Source organism: Notolepis coatsorum (assembly GCF_963971535.1).
Source record: "Notolepis coatsorum genome assembly, chromosome: 14".
NCBI classification, from domain to species: domain Eukaryota; kingdom Metazoa; phylum Chordata; class Actinopteri; order Aulopiformes; family Paralepididae; genus Notolepis; species Notolepis coatsorum.
The window spans coordinates 102,471,824-102,497,465 of record NC_140178.1 but is presented as its reverse complement, the minus strand read 5'-3'; the positions used below and the strand labels follow the sequence as shown (position 1 = coordinate 102,497,465).

At 47.0% G+C, this 25,642-nt stretch overlaps 1 protein-coding gene across 1 annotated transcript in view; it reads right to left on the bottom strand.

The window, feature by feature from the left end:
* cdr2l (cerebellar degeneration-related protein 2-like) overlaps positions 1-25,642 on the bottom strand; it is a gene marked incomplete at both ends in the record, with an annotated part of 119,666 nt that overhangs the window by 32,767 nt on the left and 61,257 nt on the right. The window contains one exon of the mRNA XM_084329253.1: positions 4,771-4,883. Within this exon, the coding sequence (XP_084185379.1) occupies positions 4,771-4,883 (113 nt within the window). The remainder of the gene's footprint in view (positions 1-4,770; positions 4,884-25,642) is intronic.

Below are 25,642 nucleotides of genomic sequence, written 5' to 3'. Positions count from 1 at the left end.
ACAAACGTCTTTCTCTGGTCTGCATCCCCTTATACAATTGTGTGTATTGAGCCGTACTGTATTGTACCCATTCTGCAATCTGTTAAGAAAGTTTGACTGGCCGCCGAGCCATACTGTAGTGTACATGGTGACTGCTTGACTTAAAAAAAAATAAAAAATAATAATATTAATAAAAATATTTAATCATTTTTTTTTAATAATTTTTTTTGGCTTCCCCTGTTATTTTACACACGCGACGCCACTGAATAGACCACAAACTCTGCTGGAAACCCCATATAAAATATTTGTGTTCAAAGTTAGCGAGAAGTATTGGTATACTGGGCAAGACTAGATATATCCTGAATCAGAAAACTATATATATATATATATATATATATATCATATTGTGTTGAAACCTGGGGAAATACTTATAAAAGCAACTTACAAAAGATATGCACACTGCAAAAAAGAGCCATACGGATAGTACATCATGGTAGATATTTAGATCACACAAATAGTCTGTTTGTAAGGAGTCAAACATTAAAATTCATGGACTTAATAAAATTCAAATCTGCACAAATTATGTTTCTGGCAATAAAAAACAAATTACCAAGCAACATTCAAAAAAAATTCATGGCTAGAGAGAGTGTTTATAATTTTAGAGGGACATTAGCTTTAAAGCACAACTCTTTTGTATTTTATTTTTTTATTATTTTTTAAACAAACATATAAACAAACATGACAACACACGATAAGATATACAAGCATTAATTGTCAGGGCACATCCAATGAGATCACCTTTTAGTTAGTTGTCTTATATAAGATATACCCATAATACCTGTTATCTAAAAAAAAAACCTACACACATATGCTCAGCTCGAACCCCCCCCTCCCGGACCCCACCTTGAGAAGTACCTCCACTATCCCTCGCACCTAACCAGACACTACCATTATAAGCTAGCTTTTATTCTCTCCACCACTTCTAACCACATTGACATTTTGGAGTCATTGAGACCCAGAATTCTTGCTGTAGATATTTCATGGTAAATTACATCGAGATATGTAAGAAACCAAACTTTACGGCACATTTTTTCCGGTTGAAACCAGCGTGATGCGATCAGCTTTTTGGCTACTGTGATACCCGATAAAACCAATCTCTTTAGTTGTGGATTCACTGCAAACTCAAAAACATCATTCAACAGCAATACCGAGGGGTATTGGACAGCCGGCTCCCCGGTGGCGACGCTCTCGCCCCGCTGCTGTTCCAGCGCTCTTTGCGCACAAACGTCTGGTATGCAGCTCCTGCCCTCGTCCTGTTCCAAGGCCTTACCCTGTTTGTCCCCAGCCCGCCTCCGCGGGCCTCTGTCCCTTCTCCCCTTTCTAGTCCTCCCTGTCCAGTTCCCCCTAGTTCCTCCCTGTTCCTGACTTCCCTTGCCTTCCCCTTAGCCAGCTCGCCTCTTAAAGGCACTGTACCTTTCCCTTCTTGTTATTCCAGTATTTTGTGTTTCTCCCTTAAAGGGACAGTGCCGTTTTTTCCTTCTGTTTCAATAAATGCCCGTTTCTTGGCTTACCCTCATACCTGTCTTGTGTTGTGCGATTGGGGTCGGTTACAAACCATAACAGTACAGGTATATTCCAAGATACGAGTTTTGATATTTGTTGGGTCACATCTTTCCAGAATGCCTTAACTGGTGAGCAGTCCCAATACATGTGCATAAATGTCCCTTCGTCCCCATTTGTACATTGGGTGCATTTGGAATCTTGTTTGAGCCCCATTCGGCACAGTCTTATAGGAGTCAAGTATGTCCTGTGAATATAGTTAAGATTGATTTGTTGATGATCCGGGTTCCTTGATGTAAGTCGGACATTTGCCCAGGCTCCTTGCCAATCAAAGTCATTTTCCAGGTCTGGTATATCCCTCCTCCAGACAGAGTCAAGTTGGAGGGTTTCATACGAGGACGTTAGTAATTGATGATAAAATTCTGAAACAAAACCTCTCGATGTCTCTCTTGCGTAGAAGAATTTGTGGTATCTGTGGTGTTCAATTGGTCTGTCTAATGGAACACCGTGAGACTTCAAACATAGCTCTAACTGTTTGTGAAAAAGCCATGTGGACTTGGTGAGATTAAATTTTTTGCGTATTTCTTTATCACTACAAAAACCCTGTTTGTTAAAAACATCCCCTAATGAGTGTATGCCTTGCTCTTCCCATATAGGGAATCTTATAGGTCGTTTTCCAATTAAGAGAGCATTGTTATTGAATAAGGGAGTATGATTGTGCCATTTTTGTGGGTACGCACAACTCTTAAAAGTATGTGCATTTCAGTTTGTGGGGTATCACTCTGGAATGGTCTGGATGCGAGTATAAAATTAAGCAAAAATATCAATACATTTAAAGGTAGCTATAAACAAGCACTTATGGACACATAAGAGAGAGGAGCTTGAGCAGTAATGTGACTGCCTATTCTTTTTTCTCATTTGGATATTTAAATATATAAAAAACTGTACTTTTATTTAATTTTTTATTATTTGTTATATTATTTTTATTTTTATTAAATTATAATGTAAAAATATTGTAAGGAAGGGGCAGGGCTTGATAAGTTGTTTTACTTCCCCCTGTTCCTTCTCGAACACTTATTGTATGGAAATAGTCTTTGACTATTTACCTTTTTGTTTTTTAAACTTGTTTTATGTTTCTATGTTCGAGACAAATAAAAATCAAATCAAATCAAAGATATATATATGGTAAGAATAAATATATATAAACGGTATATACAGCATTATTGTACATGCTATCTTACAGAGTTATATGGGTTGTATGCAGGTATATAAGTAGGTATATAGAAGGATTATATGCAGGTATACAAATAATAATAAGCAAGATGAGAAAGACTGATATAGTTTTATTAACTTATGGACACAAAGCCACAGTGAAACGTTGTCATCAACTCAGCTGTTGGACGAGAAGCGATGAGAGAAATATGGCGAGAGAACAAGGATATAAATCAGGTGTAAACAGCCGGTATACTGAGTGGCAGAATGTCATGGGGTTATGTAAATGTTAAAACGTGTCAGGTTATATAGACGTGCAGATGACACATTAGCGTGTGGCACTTACAGCAGGCCTACAGTAGGGATGAGTTTTAATTTTCGAATAGTCAGTGCCAGTCTCCACATTAGATTTCCATGCGAGAGTCGAAAAAAATATATATAATTATTATAATTGTAATTATTATTATACATATTTTTTTAAGTGAAGCAAACCGTTCTTATTTAATACATTTTTATATTTAGAGGCAGCCTAATTTGCATAGCCTAATTGATCTAAAAGATGGACATGCTCCTGTTTCTGTTTGTTTATTAAAACCGGTTGATAGGCCAATGCAATGCTGTTATTATAGGCTACGATGACGAATGGAGTCATTTGGATTTATTGTCGGTCAGCTGAGCCGATCAACGTTCCGAAGGATTATCTGAAGTGCCTATTTATGTGCAATACCCTTTGATTTTAATGATCCATTCTATTAAAAAGAATAACTGAATTTAACTGAAACTGAACATTTTAACTGAATTTAAACAGACAATTTCATGTTTTTTCTTTGTTTTTTTGGGGGGGGGGGGGGGGGGGGGGGGGTGCGAATTTTTTTCAAGAACAGTAGACTATTCGAAAATGGTCAGTCATGCACATCCATAGCCTACAGTAAGTCTTTTACAGCTAGGTTCTGTCACATTGTCTACTGTGTCTAACTCTGCCGGGCCGCTGTGCTACTGTAGCCTGTACTGTACTGAGCTGCTGACTAGTAAGGAGTGGGTCTTTCAGCTCTAATGAGGTCTGGCTGTGTGACAGAGGAGTCAACGGGTTCCCCTCTCCCTCTGAGCCACGCAGTAAACACACTGTTTCTGATACGTCATGGTTCTGTTCCGTTCCCCTCCCCTCCTCTCCCCTCCTCTCCTCTCCTCTCATTCCCTGCCCTCACCCCCTCCTCTCTTATCTCCTCTCCTCTTCTACCTCCCCTCTCCTCTCTCCTCTCCTCCCCTCTCCTCTCCCCTCCCCTCTCCTCTTATCTCCTCTCCCCTCCTCTCTCCTCTCCCCTCTCCTCTTATCTCCTCTCCCCTCCTCTCTCCTCTCCCCTCTCCTCTTATCTCCTCTCCCCTCCCCTCTCCTCTTATCTCCCCTCTCCTCTTATCTCCTCTCCCCTCCTCTCTCCTCTCCCCTCTCCTCTTATCTCCTCTCCCCTCCCCTCTCCTCTCCCCTCTCCTCTTATCTCCCCTCTCCTCTTATCTCCTCCCCTCTCCTCTCTCCCCTCTCCTCTTATCTCCTCCCTTCCCCTCCCCTCCTGCCATCTCCCCTCCCCTCTCCTCTCATACCCTCTCCCCTCCCAATCCTCTCCTCCCCCCTCCCCTCTTCTCTCCTCCCCTGTCCTCTCCTCTCCTCTCCTCTCCTCTCCTCTCCTCTCTGCAGTTTCAGATGCAGCTCAACGCCCTATTGTACTGAGCAGCCACGACCGGTTTGGCCTCTCAGCCAATAAGAAAAGGACTGTACCCAATTCATAACAAGTCCTTTAGCTATCCAATAGGAACATCCTTAGAGGAATCAAAACAGTCACATTCACTTTGGAACAGGTCTTGGAGCCTCATTGGGCGTCATATTTCGATCTTCACATTGGATCTTTTAGGACAGTTCAATAGGGTTGTTGAGAGACAGAGACGTCTCCTTGGATCCCGTTGGACTGTCGTGACTCTGACGAGGACACAAGAAGACACACATGGATTCAAACACCACAGTCTCACCTCGATCTCCTGCACCTGCTCCTCGTTGTTGATGTACATCTGCTGCAGGGCGTCTTCCAGCTCCTTGTTACGCTCCAGCAGAGTCTTCCCCAGCTCTGCAGCCAGGTGCAGGTCTGAGAGAGAGAGAGACAGAGAGACAGAGGAGCAGTGAGAAGGAGAGACGGAGGAGGAGCAGAGGGACAGAGGAGGAGAGAGACAGAGAGACACGGAGAAGCAGAGAGAAGGAGAGGAGCAGAGAGAAGGAGAGGACAGAGGAGCAGAGAGAAGGAGAGACAGAGAGACGGAGAGACGGAGGGACAGAGGAGGAGCAGAGAGACAGAGGAGCAGAGAGACAGAGGAGCAGAGAGACAGAGGAGCAGAGAGACAGAGGAGCAGAGAGACAGAAGAGCAGAGAGACATAGGAGCAGAGAGACAGAGAGAAGGAGAGGACAGACAGAGGAGCAGAGAGAAGGAGAGGACAGACACAGAGGAGCAGAGAGACAGAGAGGACAGACATGAGACTCAAAGCCAAAGACTCACCCCCCCCCGTCCCCGTCCCCGCCCCGACACACCACAAACCGCCTGGGTCCTTTATACCGGCAGCCATCAGGCTCTACAACCAAGGGCTCGGACAGCCGGCTCTGCGGTCAGGAGAACTATCATTGTGTCAGAACTGAGGACGTGAGAACTCGAGAATCGTCCACGTGCACTCACTGGACTATCTTGTTTTTTGTACTTTTTATATTGTATTTGTATTTATATTTTATATTGTATCTATAGTGTATATAGATACTGGAATGTATAGGACTGTGAAGCTCTGTACCCCCCCCCCCTGTATCCCTCCCCCATGCTGCTTTGACACCTGAATTTCCCCAAGGGGACTAATAAAGGATCATCTTATCTTATCTTATCTTACACACATAAGATAGTGGCGAGAGCACTGAACACAGGAGGAATACAGTATATACTGCATGGTGTCACATTTTAACAAAATACTAACTATTTTCAAAGTTTATAAAAACCAAAGTGAGATGGATGTGAAGACAATTGTCTTTTCAGTTTTAACATCAACTCAAATGAGAGCTCTCCGACACAAGAACAGAAAGTCCTCTCATAGATTTTTCTCTAAATCCTGTCCTTTCTGATTCAAGCCGCCGTGACCTCGTCCTCAAAGAGCTCAGGTCCAACTGGATGAGGGTTCTGGAGGACGGACCTTTTAGAGAGAGGGGGCTATTTTAATTACTGAAGGAACTGCAGCCTTATAAGATCTATAACTTATAAGACATGTAGGATCACTATGACATCTACAGACTACATAATGTGCAGTGTATCCAAGGATACATCATACTCTACTCTTTACATTTCATGTTTCCTTTGTTTAAGTTAGATTTTCATAGAATACTAATTCAAATATATTGTCTGCTGATGTTGAAAAGAATTACCTTGGCACTATGTCACAATCCTTATACTACTACCTATCATGCTAATATGTCTATACTACTATGTACTATGTCACTATACTTATACTACTACTGTTACGAAGGATCAGATTAAACCGAATATATATATTTATTGATTGATATATATTGCATAATATTTGTATATCGTTTGATATCCCTTGTGTATTCCTTGTACATATACACGGAATATCCCTTTAACCTAGTACAGACCATAATATTTCGTTCTCCTATTGGACAGCGTTCCCTTAGGCGCCATTGCCATACCTCCAAGGTCTGGTTCAAAGTCACCGCCAAAGACTTGCCTGGACATGAACGGCTCTGCGCAAGGATACGAGACAGGAATAGGGCTGGTACTAGTTTGTTCACCTAAACGTATAAATACGGCGCAGGTGAATACAGAAGCACTTAGTCTAGTAAAGTTACCCAATAAGTTGAAGCCTCACCCACGATACAACGTGCGGTGAAGTATGGCCTGTTTGGCCCCAAATAGAGCATTGAGACCGCGTGCGAATTAATAACTGAAGTATCAGAGTTTAACGCTGTACCGTCGAGTTCGACCTATTCTATTAATTCAGTAATAGTCTATTTATGTATAGTGTATCGTGCGGCTACCGTTCTACAGTGACCAGCATCACCAACGTTTCCTCGTACCAGCTAGTGTGCTTATCCAGGCTGGGCTGCTTACCCTGGCGCTTTCACCCGAGGAGCCCTAGACGAGGACCGTGTGGATTATGTACACTGGATAACTTACCGACGACTACATAGCCCTTTTCGGCTGGATTATATTTGCTTTGGTCCTGTAATTGATGGAGCGGAGAATCGCCTACACCCACAATTGTGTGGGATTTACCCTGTGAGGAGCAACGTCGAGCCCACCTCTCAGAAGCCTGAGGCTGGCTAGCTTTCTTCCATGCGGAGCTGCATGCTACGGAGAACAGCTGTATTCGTCTGTGGATCAAGAGATTATTGCACCGTCTCCTGTACTTGGAGTCTCTCTAGTCATCGTTGACCCAGACTCTACTACCGACAAATTCCTCTCCCCTTGCTGGCTTACAACCGGAGGGACCCTACCAGTATCCCGCTACCTACTAGAGTACCATAGATATAATTCCTAAAGATTCAGGTTGTATTATTATCTCCTGCGTAATATGAGAATGGACATACGTTATTGATTTGCCTACGCACATTCCTTTGCCTTATAAGCGCATCCAAAGTAAAGTATATTATGTACTATCATTGCTGCTAATAAATACTCCTAAACCCAGTTTTGTGTGGAACCGAGTCATTGTGGGAAGTGTTCATCTAAAGATACATGTGTACTGTATGGCCAGTAGTAATGTACATAAAACAGTAGTGGTTTAATGATACCATACTTATGTAATACAGTCAGGGAATTGTACCCCTCAGTTACAATTGGTCCTTCGAGCCGGAGGGTAACTAGCGTAATATTAATATAGTGGTATTAATATTGACATGGCCAATGATGAACACTCCACAAACGGTTCTCCTAAAATAGATCGCCCGCAGCGTAGACGGCAGACACCTCAGTACTTAGAGGATTACGTTGCCAGTATACTACCTAGCTTTCTACAGACGTTAAACGCGGAAAAAGTAGATAGTAAAATTATGTCCGACCCTACCGACCAGGCTACCCCGCCAGTAGAGACCCCAGTGGGTTCTAACGTAACTGACCAAGCTCACGGTGGGGACCAGGAGGGACCTGACATGACTTTACCCCCCGCCAAGACTGAAGAAGTAGTCCCCGGAGAGCTCCAGGATAAAGAAAGCCCTCCAGGGATGGAACCCGACCCACCACAAGAAGGGACGCGCACCCCGGAGATGGATCTCCTCGATACGCCACAGGAGAACGGATCTCCAACGAGTACTACCAGGAGCAGATCACCTCAACCAGCGTCTTCCCCCAGCGAGGCGGACAAGATGCTGGCGCAGGCCTTCATCGCCAGCCTGGCAGCCTCAACCGAGCGCGATCGACTCCAAGCACAGACGCTTAGCGAGCGCGAACATTCTTCCATGGAAAGAGAACGCCTTCAAGCGCAGCAACGGAGTGACGAAGACCGCATACGCCTAGAGATTAGACGCCTCCAGACGGAAGAGAATATGGGAAGAGACCGCGCCGAAGCCCAGCGCGCCGCCGCCGAAGCCCAGCGCGCCGCCGAAGCCCAGCGCGCCGCCGCCGGTGCCCAACGAGAAGCAGAGCGCGACCTCGCTCTCACCAAGCGCGAAGCCGAGCGCGACCGATTACAAGCGCAGATAATGGAGCAGCTGATTACCAGGGCAACCCCCCCTCCCTCCGCACGGGGCTCCAGGGCCTCGTCAAGACAAGGGTCAAGGGCACCCTCCCCTACCCGATCAAGCGACCCTGAGCCCGACCACCAGAGAGAGCCTATACCCCTCTCCGAACCCCTTCCCCGACCGGTCCAAGCGAGACCCAGCTACAGGGAAGAACCGGTCTATACCGCGGAGAGGCTAAATAGACGACTACAGGATCTAGATGACCTGCCCGAGGAAGAAGAAGAGGGAGAGGAGGAGAGTCAAGCCCAACAGCATCACAGTACTCCACAGGACCAGGAGGTCCAGTACAGCCCAGACTTTAACCCCGCGGCTCTGCGCTACAGACCCCCGACTCAATTCACGGGTGAGCTTGACGCACGACCAGCCCCGAGGAACAGCACCTGGGTACGCGGGCCTTGGTACCCAGCAGGTACCAGCCCACCACGACACGTAAGAGGAGACTCGCCTAGGAGGCCTCTCCTCCAACGCTCACCGATGTGCCAGCCATCCATGGCATCGTACCTTGGCACACCGACGTTCCCGGACTTCACACACGAGAACAGAGCACAGTACACAGAGCTACGAATGTGCTTAGAGACAATGATGTCCGATGTAGCTGATGAACCGTACAAATATGCTATCCTACTCAAGCACCTCAAGGTGCCCCGAGCGCACAATATAGCGCTGGCATATTCCACCTCTACTACCCCATACACCGCGGCTTTAGCAGCACTCGACCAAAGATATGGACGCATATGGGACAACGTAATACAAGAGATAAGGAATATTGACCGTCTACCCCCAGCCACAGACAATCGCTCACTAGATGACCTGTCTATCAAGGTACAATCCCTGGTAGGGATGCTGGGGGCGCAAAAGGAAAAGGGTATGTACGAACTGCACGCAAACTCTAATGTCGAGAGGATTTTAGAGAAGCTTCCGCCCGCCCGACAAGAGCGCTTCAGGCGGCAAAGAGACCACCGTGATCCTAACGGTCCCGAGCCATCCCTCCTAGACCTAGCCGACTTCCTGGCGAGAGAAGTCAACAGCCTACGGTTGGATACGTTCGTGCGGAGCACACCAAGCTCCAGAGAGGGACCTGGGAGAGCAAACGATGGCCGCAGACTGGTGACCGTCATGCACCAAGCAGAATCAGTACCGAGCAACAAGAACCACAGTACCCCCTCGATGAAAGAGAAGTGGAAGATGGTGTGCCCGTACTGCGAAAAGGAACACTGGCTGTCACACTGTGACACGTTCAAGAAGATGACCGCCGACGAGGTGAGTCAATGGATAAAGTCCAACCGACACTGTTACCGATGTGCGCGCAGTCACATGGCAGCCGATTGCCGCTTAAAGAAGAGGTGTAGTCGGTGTGACGGAGCCCACTTGGACGTCCTACATGACAGTAACAGAAGAAAACCTGCACCCTCAAGCAGCACAAAGGCAAGTGTTATGTACATTGACCCCGCCAGCAGCGGGGGCGCCTGGGTGCTCTTGAAGGTGGTCCGCGTAACATTGAGTTACCAAGACAAGGTCATGGACACCTACGCCGTCCTTGACGACGGGTCAGAGAAGACCCTTCTCCTCGCGTCCGCTGCGGCCCAGCTGGGGCTGCGGGGGAGCGAAGAAACGATGACGATTCGGACAATAAGAAGAGACCTAAAGACGATAAAGGGCGAGAATGTCTCCTTCACTATCGCAGCAAGCGGGCAGCCAGAGAGACGGTATAGGATCACTAACGCTTTCACCAGCCAAGACATAGGCCTGTCGCAGTACACCTACCCCATCGCCAAGCTGATGGATAAATACGTGCACCTGCGTCAACTACCTATACCGCTCATAGATGGTGCCACCTCGACCCTGCTGATAGGATCCGACCATGCACACCTCATCGTCCCGATGGACCGGGTCCACACTGGGCCCAGAGGCTGTCCTGCAGCAGTCGAGACCCGCCTAGGATGGACACTACAAGGCCCCCTCTCTAGGTCTCCTAACCGAACAGCAGCCACTAGCTGCCTCCACTCCAGAGAGACAGAAGAAGACACCACCCTCCTACACCATGTCGAGAGGCTATGGACACTAGAGACAATGCCCTTTAAGAACGAAAAGAAAGACATTCGTTCCAAGGAAGACATTTACGCTATAGCTCTCCTCGAGCGGGGGACAAAGAGAGTCAAAGTCAACGGAGTGTTGAGATACGCAACTCCACTCCTGAGGCGAGAGGGTATGTCTACCTTCCACGCCCCAAAAGAAGCGACGGAGCGGTATCTATTGAACACAGAGCGGCGCCTAGCCAGAGACCCCGCTCAAGAGACTGTGTACCGCGCTGAGATTGACAAGCTAATCACAGCGGGACACATAAAGAAAATTGACATTAAAGAGGCCGATCAGACGACCGAATCATGGTACGTGCCGCACCACAAAGTCCACCACAACGGCAAGGATCGTATTGTGTTCAACTGCAGCTACCAGATCGGATCACAAAATCTGAATAAAGAGCTCTTGCCCGGCCCAACACTCGGCCCCTCTCTACTGGGCGTGTTACTACGTTTCCGCCAAGACAAGGTGGCCATCAGCGGCGACATCAAAGGGATGTTCCTGCAGGTGCGACTAGTGGAGGAGGACAAGCCCCTGCTGCGGTTCTTATGGAGAGAGAGGATCGGGGACGAGCAACCATCCATCTATCAGTGGGAAGTTCTCCCTTTCGGAACCACATGCAGCCCATGCTGTGCTACGTTTGCACTGCAAAAACACGTCGCAGAGGACCCAGCAGCTGATGAAGAGGTCCGACAAAGTGTAGGAAATAGTTTCTACGTGGACAACTGTCTGCAAAGCGTCTCGATGCCAGAAGAAGCTGAGGCCCTCCTACTCAAGCTCTGCGCCTCCCTGATCAAAGGCGGCTTTGATCTCCGGCAGTGGGCCAGCAGCGACCCTCAAGTATTGCGCAGCCTCTCCCCCGAGGACAAGGCAGCAAGCAGCGAGACCTGGATGGAGACCATCCCAGGAGAAGCCCAAGAAATGACATTAGGACTAGTCTGGCGCTTCAAAACAGACTCGCTCCATTATAAACACACACCCCTGACCAAGGAGCAGGGAAGGTCGACTGCACTACCGACCACAAGACGGAGTGTATACAGAACACTCGCCAGACAATATGACCCGTTGGGATGTATTCTACCTTACACCACCAGGGCAAAGATGATTGTAAGAGCGTTATGGGACAAGGACCAGGGCTGGGACGACCCCATACCCGAACACCTTGCCTCCACATGGAGAGAGTGGGAGACAGAACTCAGCTCACTCCCAGGTGTCAACATACGCCGCAGCTACTTCCCACCCACAGTGAGGCCGGAGACGTGCCAGATGGACCTGCACGTCTTCAGCGACGCCTCCGAAGTAGCCTACGGTTCGGTGGCCTACTTGCGTGCCCGAGAGGAGGGAGGAGAAATACATACTGCCTTCATCCTGGCTCGCTCAAGAATAGCCCCCCGCAAGCAACAATCTATCCCGCGTCTAGAGCTCTGCGCAGCCCTAGCAGGAGCGCAACTCGCCACGTTAATCCAACGTGAACTCACCATTCCGGTGCAAAGAACAATCCTGTGGTCAGACTCCATGACCGTACTCACATGGATCCAGTCTGATTCGTGTAGATACAAGGTCTTCGTGGGAGTCAGAATCACAGAGATCCAAGATTTAACAGAAGCAGCAAGCTGGAGGTATGTGGACACAAAACACAACCCAGCTGGGCCTAACTAAATTAATAGTTGGTTTCAGGTTGCCGACCGACCCTGCCGATTTAGGTGCGACCCAATATATTTTATGAGTTTTTAAAAAAAAATTATAAAAAAAAAAAAAAAAAAAAATAGAATAAAGTTTCATAGAAATCTTAGTCAAACATTTAGTATTATGGATATTAAACATGCTGGCAGAGTACATGCATCCATGTTGTTGTGAACATTTTAATTAAATAAAGAAATTCCCTATCCATAGTCGCCGTGGGAAAGAATAAAATAAAAAAATAAAATAAAATAAATTCCCTACCTACCCATGGCCAAACTGACAACCAACCTGAAACCAACTATTAATTTTGTTAGGCCCTGACGTCATCACCCGGGGAATGTCCCTGGATGACCTCACCCGTCACAATCTATATAGTGACGGGCCCGAGTTCCTCAAGCTCCCGGAAGAAGAGTGGCCTACACGCACCCCACGGGAGGCGAGTGAAGAGGAGGCAGAGAACAAGAAATCTATGTTCTGTGGGTTGACACACACACTCGTCCCCACAGACCCCAACATAGACGACTGCCTCACCCTTGAGAGTGCGCAGCTAAAGACATTCCTGTGGCACCACCCAGAGGTTCAGCCCACTACTGACATTACAGCAGCTAACTACGAAGAAGCAGAACTCCTTCTGCTACAACGAGCCCAGAGAGACTCGTTCCCCGACGATCTAGACTGTCTACAGCAGTGGTCACCAACCTTTTTAAGCCCAAGATCACTTTTTTTTTTGGTGAAGGCAAGATCTACCTATTGAAGCGTTGAGAGAAAAAGACAGCCAAGATTGTACTTTAAACTAAATGACTTTTATTTGCCTGTATTCTAATTACATGCAATGCTTTGGTCCAACATTAAAACGTCAAAGTAGAACTATTATGTACTTTCTCAGTCAGTGCAGTCATCTTATGCAGCATCACTTTTCACATCAAAACAAAAGTAGAACTGTAATGTGGACTTTCTCATATTATTAACATTGACAAACATATTTACAATTAGCATTTTATAAAGTAGAACTGTAATGTGTACTTTCTCAGTCAGTGCTAAGTGCAGTCAGTGCTAAGTGCAGTCAGTGCTAAGTGCAGCATCACTTTTCACATCAGAACAAAAGTAGAACTGTAATGTGGACTTTCTCATATTATTAACATTGACAAACATATTTACAATTAGCATTGTATAAAGTAGAACTGTAATGTGTACTTTCTCAGTCAGTGCTAAGTGCAGCATCACTTTTCACATCAAAACAAAAGTAGAACTGTAATGTGTACTTTCTCAGTCAGTGCTAAGTGCAGTCAGTGCTAAGTGCAGTCAGTGCTAAGTGCAGCATCATTTTCACATCAAAACAAAAGTAGAACTGTATGTGTACTTTCTCAGTCAGTGCTAAGTGCAGCATCACTTCTCACATCAAAACAAAGGTAGAACTGTAATGTGGACTCTCAGGGTAAGATCTAAAAAAAAAAAAAAAAAAAAAATGTTTATTTTTAATTTTCATGGAAATATCTACAGGGACAGTCTCAAAGATCGACCAGTCGATCAATATCGACGGGTTGGTGACCACTGGTCTACAGGGATCAAAGCCAGTCCCGTCAGACAGCAGATTGCTCCACTTAGCCCCTGAGAGCGACGCCCATAATCTCATCAGAGTGGGTGGTCGTCTGAGGAGAGCCCCAGACTTACCGGATGACGTCAAGTACCCGATAGTCTTAAACAGCCGACACAAGGTCACAGAGCTTATCATAAAGAAATACGACGAGGACGTGCACCACGCCGGGGCAGAGAGAGTCTTCGCGGAGATCAGACGTCGGTATTGGATACTGCAAGGGAGAGAAGCAGTACGACGCTTCCAGCGGACTTGTCTAGACTGTTGTAAATGGCGAGCACAGCCCAGTATACCCCGGATGGCTGACCTACCCCCCTGTCGCCTCCGACTCGGCGACAAGCCTTTTCACTCCACCGGGATGGACTGTTTCGGCCCGCTGTATGTAAAGAAAGGAAGAGGGACTGAGAAGCGGTGGGGTATTGTATTCAAATGCATGACCACCCGAGCGATACACATAGAACTCCTTCCAACCATGAGCACAGACTCATTCCTTATGGCCTTCCGAAGATTCACATCGCGGAAAGGGAAACCGTCTATATTATTGTCTGATCACGGGACAAACTTCAAAGGCGGAGAAAGAGAGCTGAGAGAGAGCTTCCAAGCTATGGGCCCAGAACTTAAGACCCACCTCGCTCCATATCAGATTGATTTCCAGTTTAATCCCCCGAATGCACCTCACTTCGGTGGAACTTGGGAACGAGAAGTACGTTCAATAAAGACAGCCCTGTACGCCATGCTTGGGGCCCAGACCGTGGCGGAGGAAGTCCTAACGACAGTCCTCACGGAGATTGAGGGAGTATTGAACTCAAAGCCCCTCGGTTACGTCTCAAGTGATGTAGCAGATGTCGACCCAGTCACCCCCAACACTCTCTTGATGGGGCGGCTGGACCCCGCGCTACCACAGACAGTGTATAGGCCTGAAGAAGTGAACGGCCGAAGAATGTGGAGGTACAGTCAAGTACTGGCTGACAAGTTTTGGAACAGTTTCCTACTCCACTATCTACCGTCTCTACAGACCCGCCAGAAATGGGTGAAAGAAAGAGACAATTTGACAGAAGGAACAGTCGTCATGATTATCGACCAGTCACTACCCCGAGCTATGTGGCCGGCCGGCCGCGTAAGCAAAGTGATCACCGGTGCCGACGGAAAGGTCAGAGCGGCAGAAGTGCTCGTCCAAGGGCGGATATACACCCGGCCCGTGGCGAGGCTAATAGAGTTGCCAAGGCTCCCCGACACTATTGATGACGACCATGACCCCCTGACTTTGTGAACTGCCCTACCCTCACAACAGACATTGAGTAGTGGACAGTGCGGTTAATCTGTCTCTGTTTATCTAATTAGGTGGGACTAATTAGGAGGCGGCTGTTACGAAGGATCAGATTAAACCGAATATATATATTTATTGATTGATATATATTGCATAATATTTGTATATCGTTTGATATCCCTTGTGTATTCCTTGTACATATACACGGAATATCCCTTTAACCTAGTACAGACCATAATATTTCGTTCTCCTATTGGACAGCGTTCCCTTAGGCGCCATTGCCATACCTCCAAGGTCTGGTTCAAAGTCACGCCAAAGACTTGCCTGGACATGAACGGCTCTGCGCAAGGATACGAGACAGGAATAGGGCTGGTACTAGTTTGTTCACCTAAACGTATAAATACGGCGCAGGTGAATACAGAAGCACTTAGTCTAGTAAAGTTACCCAATAAGTTGAAGCCTCACCCACGATACAACGTGCGGTGAAGTATGGCCTGTTTGGCCCCAAATAGAGCATTGAGACCGCGTGCGAATTAATAACTGAAGTATCAGAGTTTAACGCTGTACCGTCGAGTTCGACCTATTCTATTAATTCAGTAATAGTCTATTTATGTATAGTGTATCGTGCGGCTACCGTTCTACAGTGACCAGCATCACCAACGTTTCCTCGTACCAGCTAGTGTGCTTATCCAGGCTGGGCTGCTTACCCTGGCGCTTTCACCCGAGGAGCCCTAGACGAGGACCGTGTGGATTATGTACACTGGATAACTTACCGACGACTACATAGCCCTTTTCGGCTGGATTATATTTGCTTTGGTCCTGTAATTGATGGAGCGGAGAATCGCCTACACCCACAATTGTGTGGGATTTACCCTGTGAGGAGCAACGTCGAGCCCGCCTCTCAGAAGCCTGAGGCTGGCTAGCTTTCTTCCATGCGGAGCTGCATGCTACGGAGAACAGCTGTATTCGTCTGTGGATCAAGAGATTATTGCACCGTCTCCTGTACTTGGAGTCTCTCTAGTCATCGTTGACCCAGACTCTACTACCGACAAATTCCTCTCCCCTTGCTGGCTTACAACCGGAGGGACCCTACCAGTATCCCGCTACCTTACTAGAGTACCATAGATATAATTCCTAAAGATTCAGGTTGTATTATTATCTCCTGCGTAATATGAGAATGGACATACGTTATTGATTTGCCTACGCACATTCCTTTGCCTTATAAGCGCATCCAAAGTAAAGTATATTATGTACTATCATTGCTGCTAATAAATACTCCTAAACCCAGTTTTGTGTGGAACCGAGTCATTGTGGGAAGTGTTCATCTAAAGATACCTGTGTACTGTATGGCCAGTAGTAATGTACATAAAACAGTAGTGGTTTAATGATACCATACTTATGTAATACAGTCAGGGAATTGTACCCCTCAGTTACAACTACCTATCATGCTAATATGTCTATACTACTATCTACTATGTACTATGTTACTTACTATCCTTATACTACTACCTATCATGCTAATATGTCTATACTACTATCTACTATGTACTATGTCACTATCCTTATACTACTACCTATCATGCTAATATGTCTATACTACTATCTACTATGTACTACTATGTTACTATCCTTATACTACTACCTATCATGCTAATATGTCTATACTACTATCTACTATGTACTGTTACTATACTTATACTACTACCTATATGTCTATACTACTATATATATATTTTTTTTAACAAATGTTTTTTATTTTCCCTTTTTTAACATGAAACTAGACAAACAATACAGTAACAGTAATAATCAATGATAAATCACAGGACAATGACAGAAATAATAATAACAATAATGACAGTCCAGTAATTAAATCAAAATAAATGTAGATTAAAAGACGTAAAAATTATAAATACAATACATGTGCTCTTGCTCGCTCTTCCTCGCTCTTTCCTTCCCCTTCCCTCCCCCTCCACCCCCCCTCCCCTCAGGACCCCAACTTGGACTATACATCCACTATTTCTTTTAACATCAGAAAATTACAAGTTTATATGCTTCCCTTTATCTTCTCCACCACAGCTAACCAGACTGCTATGCTGGCTTCATTAACACCTAAAATTCGTGCAGTAGATATCTCTAGATAAATCACATCGACATAGGTAAGAACCCATACCTTCCGGCACATTTTATCCGGTTGAATCCAGCGTGACGCTATCAGCTTTTTGGCAGCCGTAAGACCGGACAAAATTAGTCTCTTTACATGTACAGAGGTTGATAACTGAGAAACATCATTCAACAACAATACAGAAGGCAGTGTAGGTATGGTCAGAGATACAAATTCTGATAATTGAGTGGTTACTTTTTCCCAGAATATCTTAACAGGAGGGCATTCCCAATACATATGCATAAATGTACCAAGAGCACCGTTTAAACACAAGGAGCATCGAGGGTCTTGTCTGAGACCCATTAGGTGCAAACGTCTAGGAGTCAGGTAAGTCTTTCTGAGCGAAAGACCCCAGGCGGTCAGGGTGGGGGGTCAGACCTCCAACACCATCACCCTGAGCATCGGGTCCCCCCAGGGCTGTGTTCTGAGCCCCCTGCTGTACTCACTCTACACACACGATTGTGTGGCCAAGTTCAGCTCCAACTCCATAGTGAAGTTCGCAGACGACACGGTGGTGGTGGGGCTGATCTCGGACAACGACGAGAAGGCCTACCGGGAGGAGGTTGAGGTACTGGAACGCTGGTGCCAGGACAACAGCCTGCTCCTGAACATTGGTAAAACCAAGGAGCTGATCGTGGATTATAGGAGAGGACAGCAGGAGACGCACACACCACTGATGATTAACGGGGCTACCGTGGACAGGGTGAGCAGCTTTAAGTACCTGGGGGTCCACATCTCAGAGGACCTGACATGGTCAACACACATAGACACAGTAGTAAAGAAGGCGAAACAGCGCCTCTACCACCTGAGACAGTTAAGGAAGTTCAGAGTATCGGGGAAGATACTCCAGTCCTTCTACTCAGGAGCTGTAGAGAGCATCCTGACCGGAAACATCACTGCCTGGTATGGAAACAGCACGGCACAGGACAAGAAGGCCCTACAGAGAGTGGTGCGCTCAGCCGAGCGTACCACAGGTATTGCACTACCCCCCCTGCAGGTTCTATACAACAAGAGGTGCAAATCCAGAGCCTGCAGGATAATGAAAGACCCTCACCACCCCAATAACAGCCTGTTTCAGCTGCTGAGGTCAGGCAGACGCCTGCGAACCCCAGCTACTAGGACAGAGCGGCTTAGGCTCAGCTTCTTCCCCCAGGCCATCAGAGCCATGAACAATGAACATTGAGTGCTCAGAACATTGAACTATCCACACACAAGCACACATGAACACACACACGACACGCACGCTGTGCACGCTCACACACGAGCAGCCACTTAACACTTTAACATGAGCGGGCACACACTCATGTCGCACACACGCACACTTATGGCCAAAGGAAAGGACACTTTAAATTAGAATAACAGGAACAGTGTATTGCACTACCAAAGCTAACTAGCATGTCCCATATGCTCTGTAAATAACTATGTACAGATACCGAGATGTCACTCCATGTTACCTGTTACCTGTTTACTGCACAATGTTGTTTTTTCATTTTTTGATTCTATTATATGTTGTACCACTGTATTGCACATCGTTGCGGGCAAGACCACCCGCATTTCATTGTATACCTGTATGCCGTGACAATTAAAACTCTTGACTTGACTTGACTTGACTTGTCCTATGAACAAAATTAAGATTCATCTGTTGGTGATCCGGGTTGCGTGATGATAGCGGAACATTTGCCCAGACTGCATCCCAATCAAAATCTACTTCCAAGTTTGGGATATCCTTCCTCCAAACCGAGTCTAGGGGAAGGACCTCATATGAGGACGTAAGTAAGTGATGATAAAAGTCAGAGACGAAGCCTCTCGATGTCTCATTTTCATAAAAGAATTTGTGAAATCTGTGGTGCTCAAGTGGAATATTTAATGGGACTCCGTGAGCCTTCAAAGCTGCTCTTAATTGTAGATAGAAAAAATTTGTGGAACTGGTGAGGTTAAATTTGTTAAATATATCTTGATAACTGCAGAAACCATGGTCATCGAAGATATCCCCCAATGTGTGTATGCCTTTCTTTTCCCATCTAGGAAATCTGATAGGTTGTTGTGCAATAAGGAGTAAATTGTTATTAAATAGGGGAGAATGACTGTGCCATTTATGGTGGTTAGTACACTTGTTCTGTGTGTCACGCCATATCCGGATCACATGTGTAATAAGAGGGCCAAATCTCAAGTTGCATTGCTTAATTGATAAGTTGGTGTACACTATATCCTGCAGTCTATGTGGTGCCACTATGTTCTCCTCTAATGGTCTCCAGGATACCGATGCTTGAGAATCAAACCAGGTGATCAGTGGTCTTAAAGAGAACGCTTTAAAATAATAGTTGAAGTCTGGAAAGGCTAAACCCCCGTCGGCTTTATTTCTCTGTGCAGTGGATCTTTTTATTCATGGAGGTTTGTTGTTCCAAATGAATTTATATGCAGCGGAGTGTAATTTTTGCCAGTAACCAACAGGGGGGGGGGGGGGGGGGGGTAACGGCAACATCGAGCTGAAGAAGTTAATTCTGGGTAAAAGATTCATCTTAACTATTGATGCTCGGGCCTGTAATGAGTTTTTTTATTTTGACCACCTGCCGAAGTCATTTGTGATCCTATCTAGCAATCCGGAATAATTATACTTCACCGTTTGGCATATAGTGGGGAATATTTCAACTCCAAGACATCTCCCATCCCAATTTCGTATTGTCCAATTCTACCGTCCCCTGTCTCAAACGCTGTTAGGCCATGCCTCCCACAAGCCGGCTGCAATGTGGACTTAAGCCTTACATCACGTGTCCCCTCCGGTACTCGAGGAAGCAGCAGTCGCATCTTTTTCACCTGCACAGCGCGATCTCTCAGCGTCGGGGGTCTGCGTTTGGAGGGCGCACGCCGCCCCCGTCGCTTCCTGATTCTGCTGCGCAGGCGCACCAACCGACCTGTAGGAGTCGCTGTCCACAACGTCCGATCCCCACCCATCAGCTTCCCACCCCCTAATACTGCCAATTGTATTAGTATGAACGACCAGCCAAGCTGATAGCAATGCAGAGAGCTGGGCTCGAACCCAGCGTCTCCTGCATTGGTGGTGAGCGCCTTGCCCACTGCATCACCTAGCCGCCCGGGGAAGAAACTGTTTTTAAAGTGGGATGTTTTGGTGGTCAAAGATCTGTAGCATTTGCAGCCGAAATTATGCCGTTACGCGAACCCTGTTATTACCAGGACGGGATAACGACGACCTGCATGTTTATTATCATCCGCTGAACGTACAGCTCCGCGTCTGTGCAGATGGCACCGCACAGCGATGATGTCACGTCTACTGTAGCCGGTTCAAAGCGGTTCAGCTGTGCTCCCATCATGGGAATATGACGTAGACGTGTCAGAGGGCATTAGAGGGAGGGCAGGGGCACACGTGCAGAAGCCTGGAACACATATGAGCCCTAGGAGGAGCAGGGTTCTGCTACAACACACACCACGGAGACCGATGTACCGTAGTTAGTGTAGCACAGCATTATGGATGCGTGCCGTGAATGTTTTGCACAACGCCGGGGTCAATCATTGCCGTTTCAGTAGAGGAACTGCCTCTACTGTGCTCTCTAAGAAAGAGATTCCCCCCCCCCCCCCCGCTAGGTTTTACCGCTTGTCTTATCGCTTCGGCGTAGGAATAAAAGTGACAGCGGCCTTTGATAGAAGAAGAAGCACCGCCACGAGATTATTATTATTACATAACGAGGTCTGGGCTCTGGAGAGACGACGTGAATGTGTGTGTGAGATATAGAGGCATTAGTCGTGTAGGAACACCAGCAGTGACCCTGTAGAGACGGGCTGGGACCAGAGGGGGGGGGGGGGGGGGGGGGGGTCACTGTGCTGTTTGTCTCTCTCACACACAAACACACACTCACAGAGAGAGAGAGAGAGAGAGAGAGAGAGAGGGAGAGAGAGAGAGAGAGAGAGAGAGAGAGAGGAGAGAGAGAGGGAGAGGAGAGAGGAGAGAGAGAGAGAGAGAGAGAGAGAGAGAGAGAGAGAGAGAGAGAGAGAGAGAGAGACAGCTGACAAGATGGCGCCGTTGTATGGCGACGTGACTAGAGCTCTCCTGTGTTTGTTTTGTTTGTTTATCGTTCTAAATGTGCACGTGTCCGGGACATCTACTAATGTTCGATACAACAGAGAATTACTTCTCCGGATCCGCGACGATGTTCGGGAAGTTTCCCACGTTAATCCTGAGCTCAGATGCAAGGACTTCGCTGCATGTCCCTCGGCAGGTGACGGGAGCCGTCAAAGACGCAGACACCGGGGCAGGCGAGGCGGGGTGCTTGTCAAACTCCCCGAGCGCCCTTTCAAGCCTCCACTGCCTTCCATCTACCTGGCGAACAGGCAGTCCTTGTCAAGCAAAACTGATGAACTGATGAGCCGGATTCAATTCCAGCGGGAGGCAAGAGACGGCTCCGCGTACTGTCTCACGGAGACGTGGCTAGACAACAACACACCAGACTCAGCCTTCCAGCCGCCGGGATTCGCTGTGTTTCGCTCAGACCGACTGAAGGAATGCATCGGCAAAACCAAAGGAGGAGGGGTGTGTCTTCTTGTGAATGAAAAGTGGTGTACCGATACTACGGTCATGAACAAGACCTGCAATACTAATCTTGAATGCCTAGTCATTAAATGTCGCCCCTTTTATCTCCCTAGAGAATTCCCAGCTATCTTTCTTATTGCTGTTTATATACATCCTCTGGCTGACGCCGCGACTGCTCTCAATGAACTGGCTGACATTATACATAAATATGAGATCTCCCATCCGGAGGCTGTGTTTATTGCAGCTGGTGATTTTAATCATTGTTCTCTTAAATCGGTTCTGCTAAATTACCATCAGCATGTAAAACACCCTAAAGCATGAGGTGAGGCGGACCTTTAAAAAAGTGAATATCAGGAAGGCAGCAGGTCCGGACGGCATCCCCGGCCGCTTCCTAAAAGTCTGTGCCGACCAACTGGCCCCGGTATTCACTGACATATTTAACCTGTCCTTAGAACAGGCTGTCATCCCCACCTGCCTGAAGAAGTCCACTATTATCCCTGTACCCAAAAAATCCAAGCCTGCTTGCCTCAACGACTACCGCCCTGTAGCTCTCACCTCCATAGCCATGAAGTGCTTTGAGAAGCTAGTAAAGGGCTACATCTGCTCCTCCCTCCCCATTAACATGGACCCCCTGCAATTTGCATACCGCCCCAACAGGTCCACGGAGGACGCCATAGCCCATGTGCTGCACACAGCAGCATCACACCTGGACAAGAGGCAGGGGAACTATGTGAGAATGCTATTCATAGACTACAGCTCGGCATTCAATACCATAGTCCCCTCCATACTCATAGCCAAGCTCAGGGACCTGGGCTTGAACTATGACCTCTGCCAGTGGGTCTTGGACTTCCTGACGGGCAGACCCCAGGTGGTGAGAGCAGGCAACTGCACCTCCTCATCCATCACCCTCAACATAGGGGCCCCCCAGGGCTGTGTTCTGAGTCCCCTCCTCTACTCCCTGTACACACACGACTGTGTGGCTCAGCGGAGTAGCAATACAATCATCAAATTTGCTGACGACACAGTGGTGGTGGGCCTGATCTCTGCCAACGACGAGAGGGCCTACCTGGAAGAGGTCAAGGTCCTGGCGGGATGGTGCCAGGAAAACAGCCTCTCCCTGAACGTCAGCAAAACAAAGGAGATGATTGTGGACTTCAGGAGGTCGGGGGTCAAGGACTACAGCCCCCTCAGCATCGACGAGGCACCGGTTGAGAGAGTCAACAGCTTTAAGTACCTCGGAGCCTACATATCCGAGGACTTGACATGGACCACACACATTGACAGTGTTGTGAAGAAGGCACGACAACGCCTCTACTTCCTCAGGCGCCTAAGGAAGTTCCAAGTCAGTCAGAAGATCCTTAAGAACTTCTACTCATGTACAATAGAGAGCATCCTGACTGGCAACATCACCTCCTGGTTTGGGAATAGCACTGCACAAGACCGAAGCAGACTACAAAGAGTGACACGTTCAGCCGAACGCACAATTGGAGGGGGGCTCCCCACCCTCCAGAACATTTACAACAAGCGTTGCAGGGGCAAGGCTAAGAGAATCATTAAAGACTCCAGTCACCCGAACAACTGCCTCTTTGAACTGCTGCGGTCAGGCAAGCGATACCGGAGTCTCAAGGCGAGCACAGAAAGACTCAGAAGAAGCTTCTATCCCCAGGCCATCAGGCTGCTAAACGAACAATGAACACTACACAACAACAACCATCAAACGCACATAGCACACACATCCACACGCACACACTCACTTTAAACAAACACACTGTAGCACCCACTCCACACACTTTATAGCACACACTCACTTTAAACAAACACACTGTAGCACCCACTCCCCACACTTTATATTTATTGATGAAGGATTGCACTACAACTCGTACACCTTACTGTAAATTGTACCTAAATTGTACCTCATCCCATTTCTGCTTTGCACTATATAGTACTGTACATTAGTACACTGCATAGTATTGTATATTATATGGTAACTCAGTTACGTCTATTCTGCATCGAACATTGTACATATGTCTATACTGAACACTGTGACCTCATTTTCTACTTCTAAATTACATGCTATACTATGTTATTTGATACTATCTTGTCTAGCACAGTCTCTGGAGCGTAACAGTAAGAAGCATTTTGTATGAAAGTATTCTGTACTTCTGTATGACAACTATTAAAGAAACTTGAAACTTGAAACTTGAAACCTACAAGAGGAAACGAAATCCTGGATCATTGCTATAGCAACATAAAAGCTGCTTACAGGTCTCTCACAAGGCCAGCTTTTGGTAAATCCGATCATCAATCGATTCTTCTTCCGTCATATATTCAGAAAAATAGACAAATCAAACCGACGGTACGCTCCACTCAATGTTGGACTAAAGATGCTGAAACACTATTACAAGGGTGTCTCGACGCCACAGACTGGTCTGTTTTTAAATGTGAGGACCTTGACCAATACTGTGACGCTGTCATTGGATATATCAATTTTTGTATTGACTTGTGCATTCCCCGCAAGGTGGTTAAGCAATACTCAAACCAAAAACCATGGCTTAACTCTGATGTTAGACTCAAACTTGCTGAACGAGCTACTGCTTTTAAATCTGGGGATGCAACCAGTTATAAACTGGCTAGATACTCGCTGGAGTGGTCAATAAGAGCCGCAAAGCCCTCCTATGGAGAACGTATTGAAGGACATTTCTCTGGCAGTGACCCCCGTCGGATGTGGCAGGGACTAAACACTATCACTTCCTACAAGCCCAGGGGCCTCGCCTCCGCTGAAGGTGATCACTCGCTTCCCGGTAGACTGAATAACTTTTACTCCAGATTTGATGAAAATAACACAGAGCGTCCTGTTTTTACTCCTTCCAACCCCAGTGACTTGTCTGGGCTGACTGTCACAGAACATGAGGTGCGCAAGGTCCTGTCCAGTACTAAGGCTAGGAAAGCCACTGGCCCGGACGGCATTCCTCCCAGGGCCGTCAGACTCTGCTCTGAGCAGCTTGCCCCTGTGCTCACAGACCTTTTTAATATGTCACTGGAGCGCCGCCTTGTTCCAAGGAGCTTCAAGGAATCTACGATCATTCCGGTTCCCAAGAAATCACCTGTGACTTGTCTTAATGATTACAGACCTATTGCTCTAACCTCAGTTTTAATCAAATGTTTAGAGAGGCTAGTGCTAGGGGCGGCTAGGTGGTGTAGTGGGCAAGGCACTCGCCACCAGTGTGGAGACGCTAGGATTCGCGTGTTCGAATCCAGCTCTCCACATTGTTTTCAGTTTAGCTGGTCGTCCGCAGTAATACACATTGGCCGTATTACGGGGAGGGAAAACTGAAGGGTGGGGATCGAACGTTGTGAACAAGCGACTCCTACAAGTCGGTTGGTGCGCCTGCGCAGTAGAATCAGGAAGTGTCGGGGGCAGCGTGAGCCTCCCACGCGTTACTCCTCGACACTGAGAGATCGAGCTGCGCAGGTGAAAAGATGCGACTGCTGTTACCTCAAGTACCGGAGGGGACTTGTGCTATGTATGACTTAGTCCACATTGCAGCCGGCTTGTGGGAGGCAAGAAACAGCGTTCGTGACAGGGGAGGGTTGAATTGGATGATACGAAATTGGGATGGGAGAAAATATAGAAAAATGGGAGAAAAAGTGGATCAAAAAAAAAGAGAGGCTAGTGCTGAATTATATAAAAGGTCAGATTCCTACCTGTCTTGATCCCTGGCAGTTCGCCTACAAGAAAAATAGATCAGTATGATGCTATTTCCTTAGCTCTTAATCCTGTGTATGAACACTT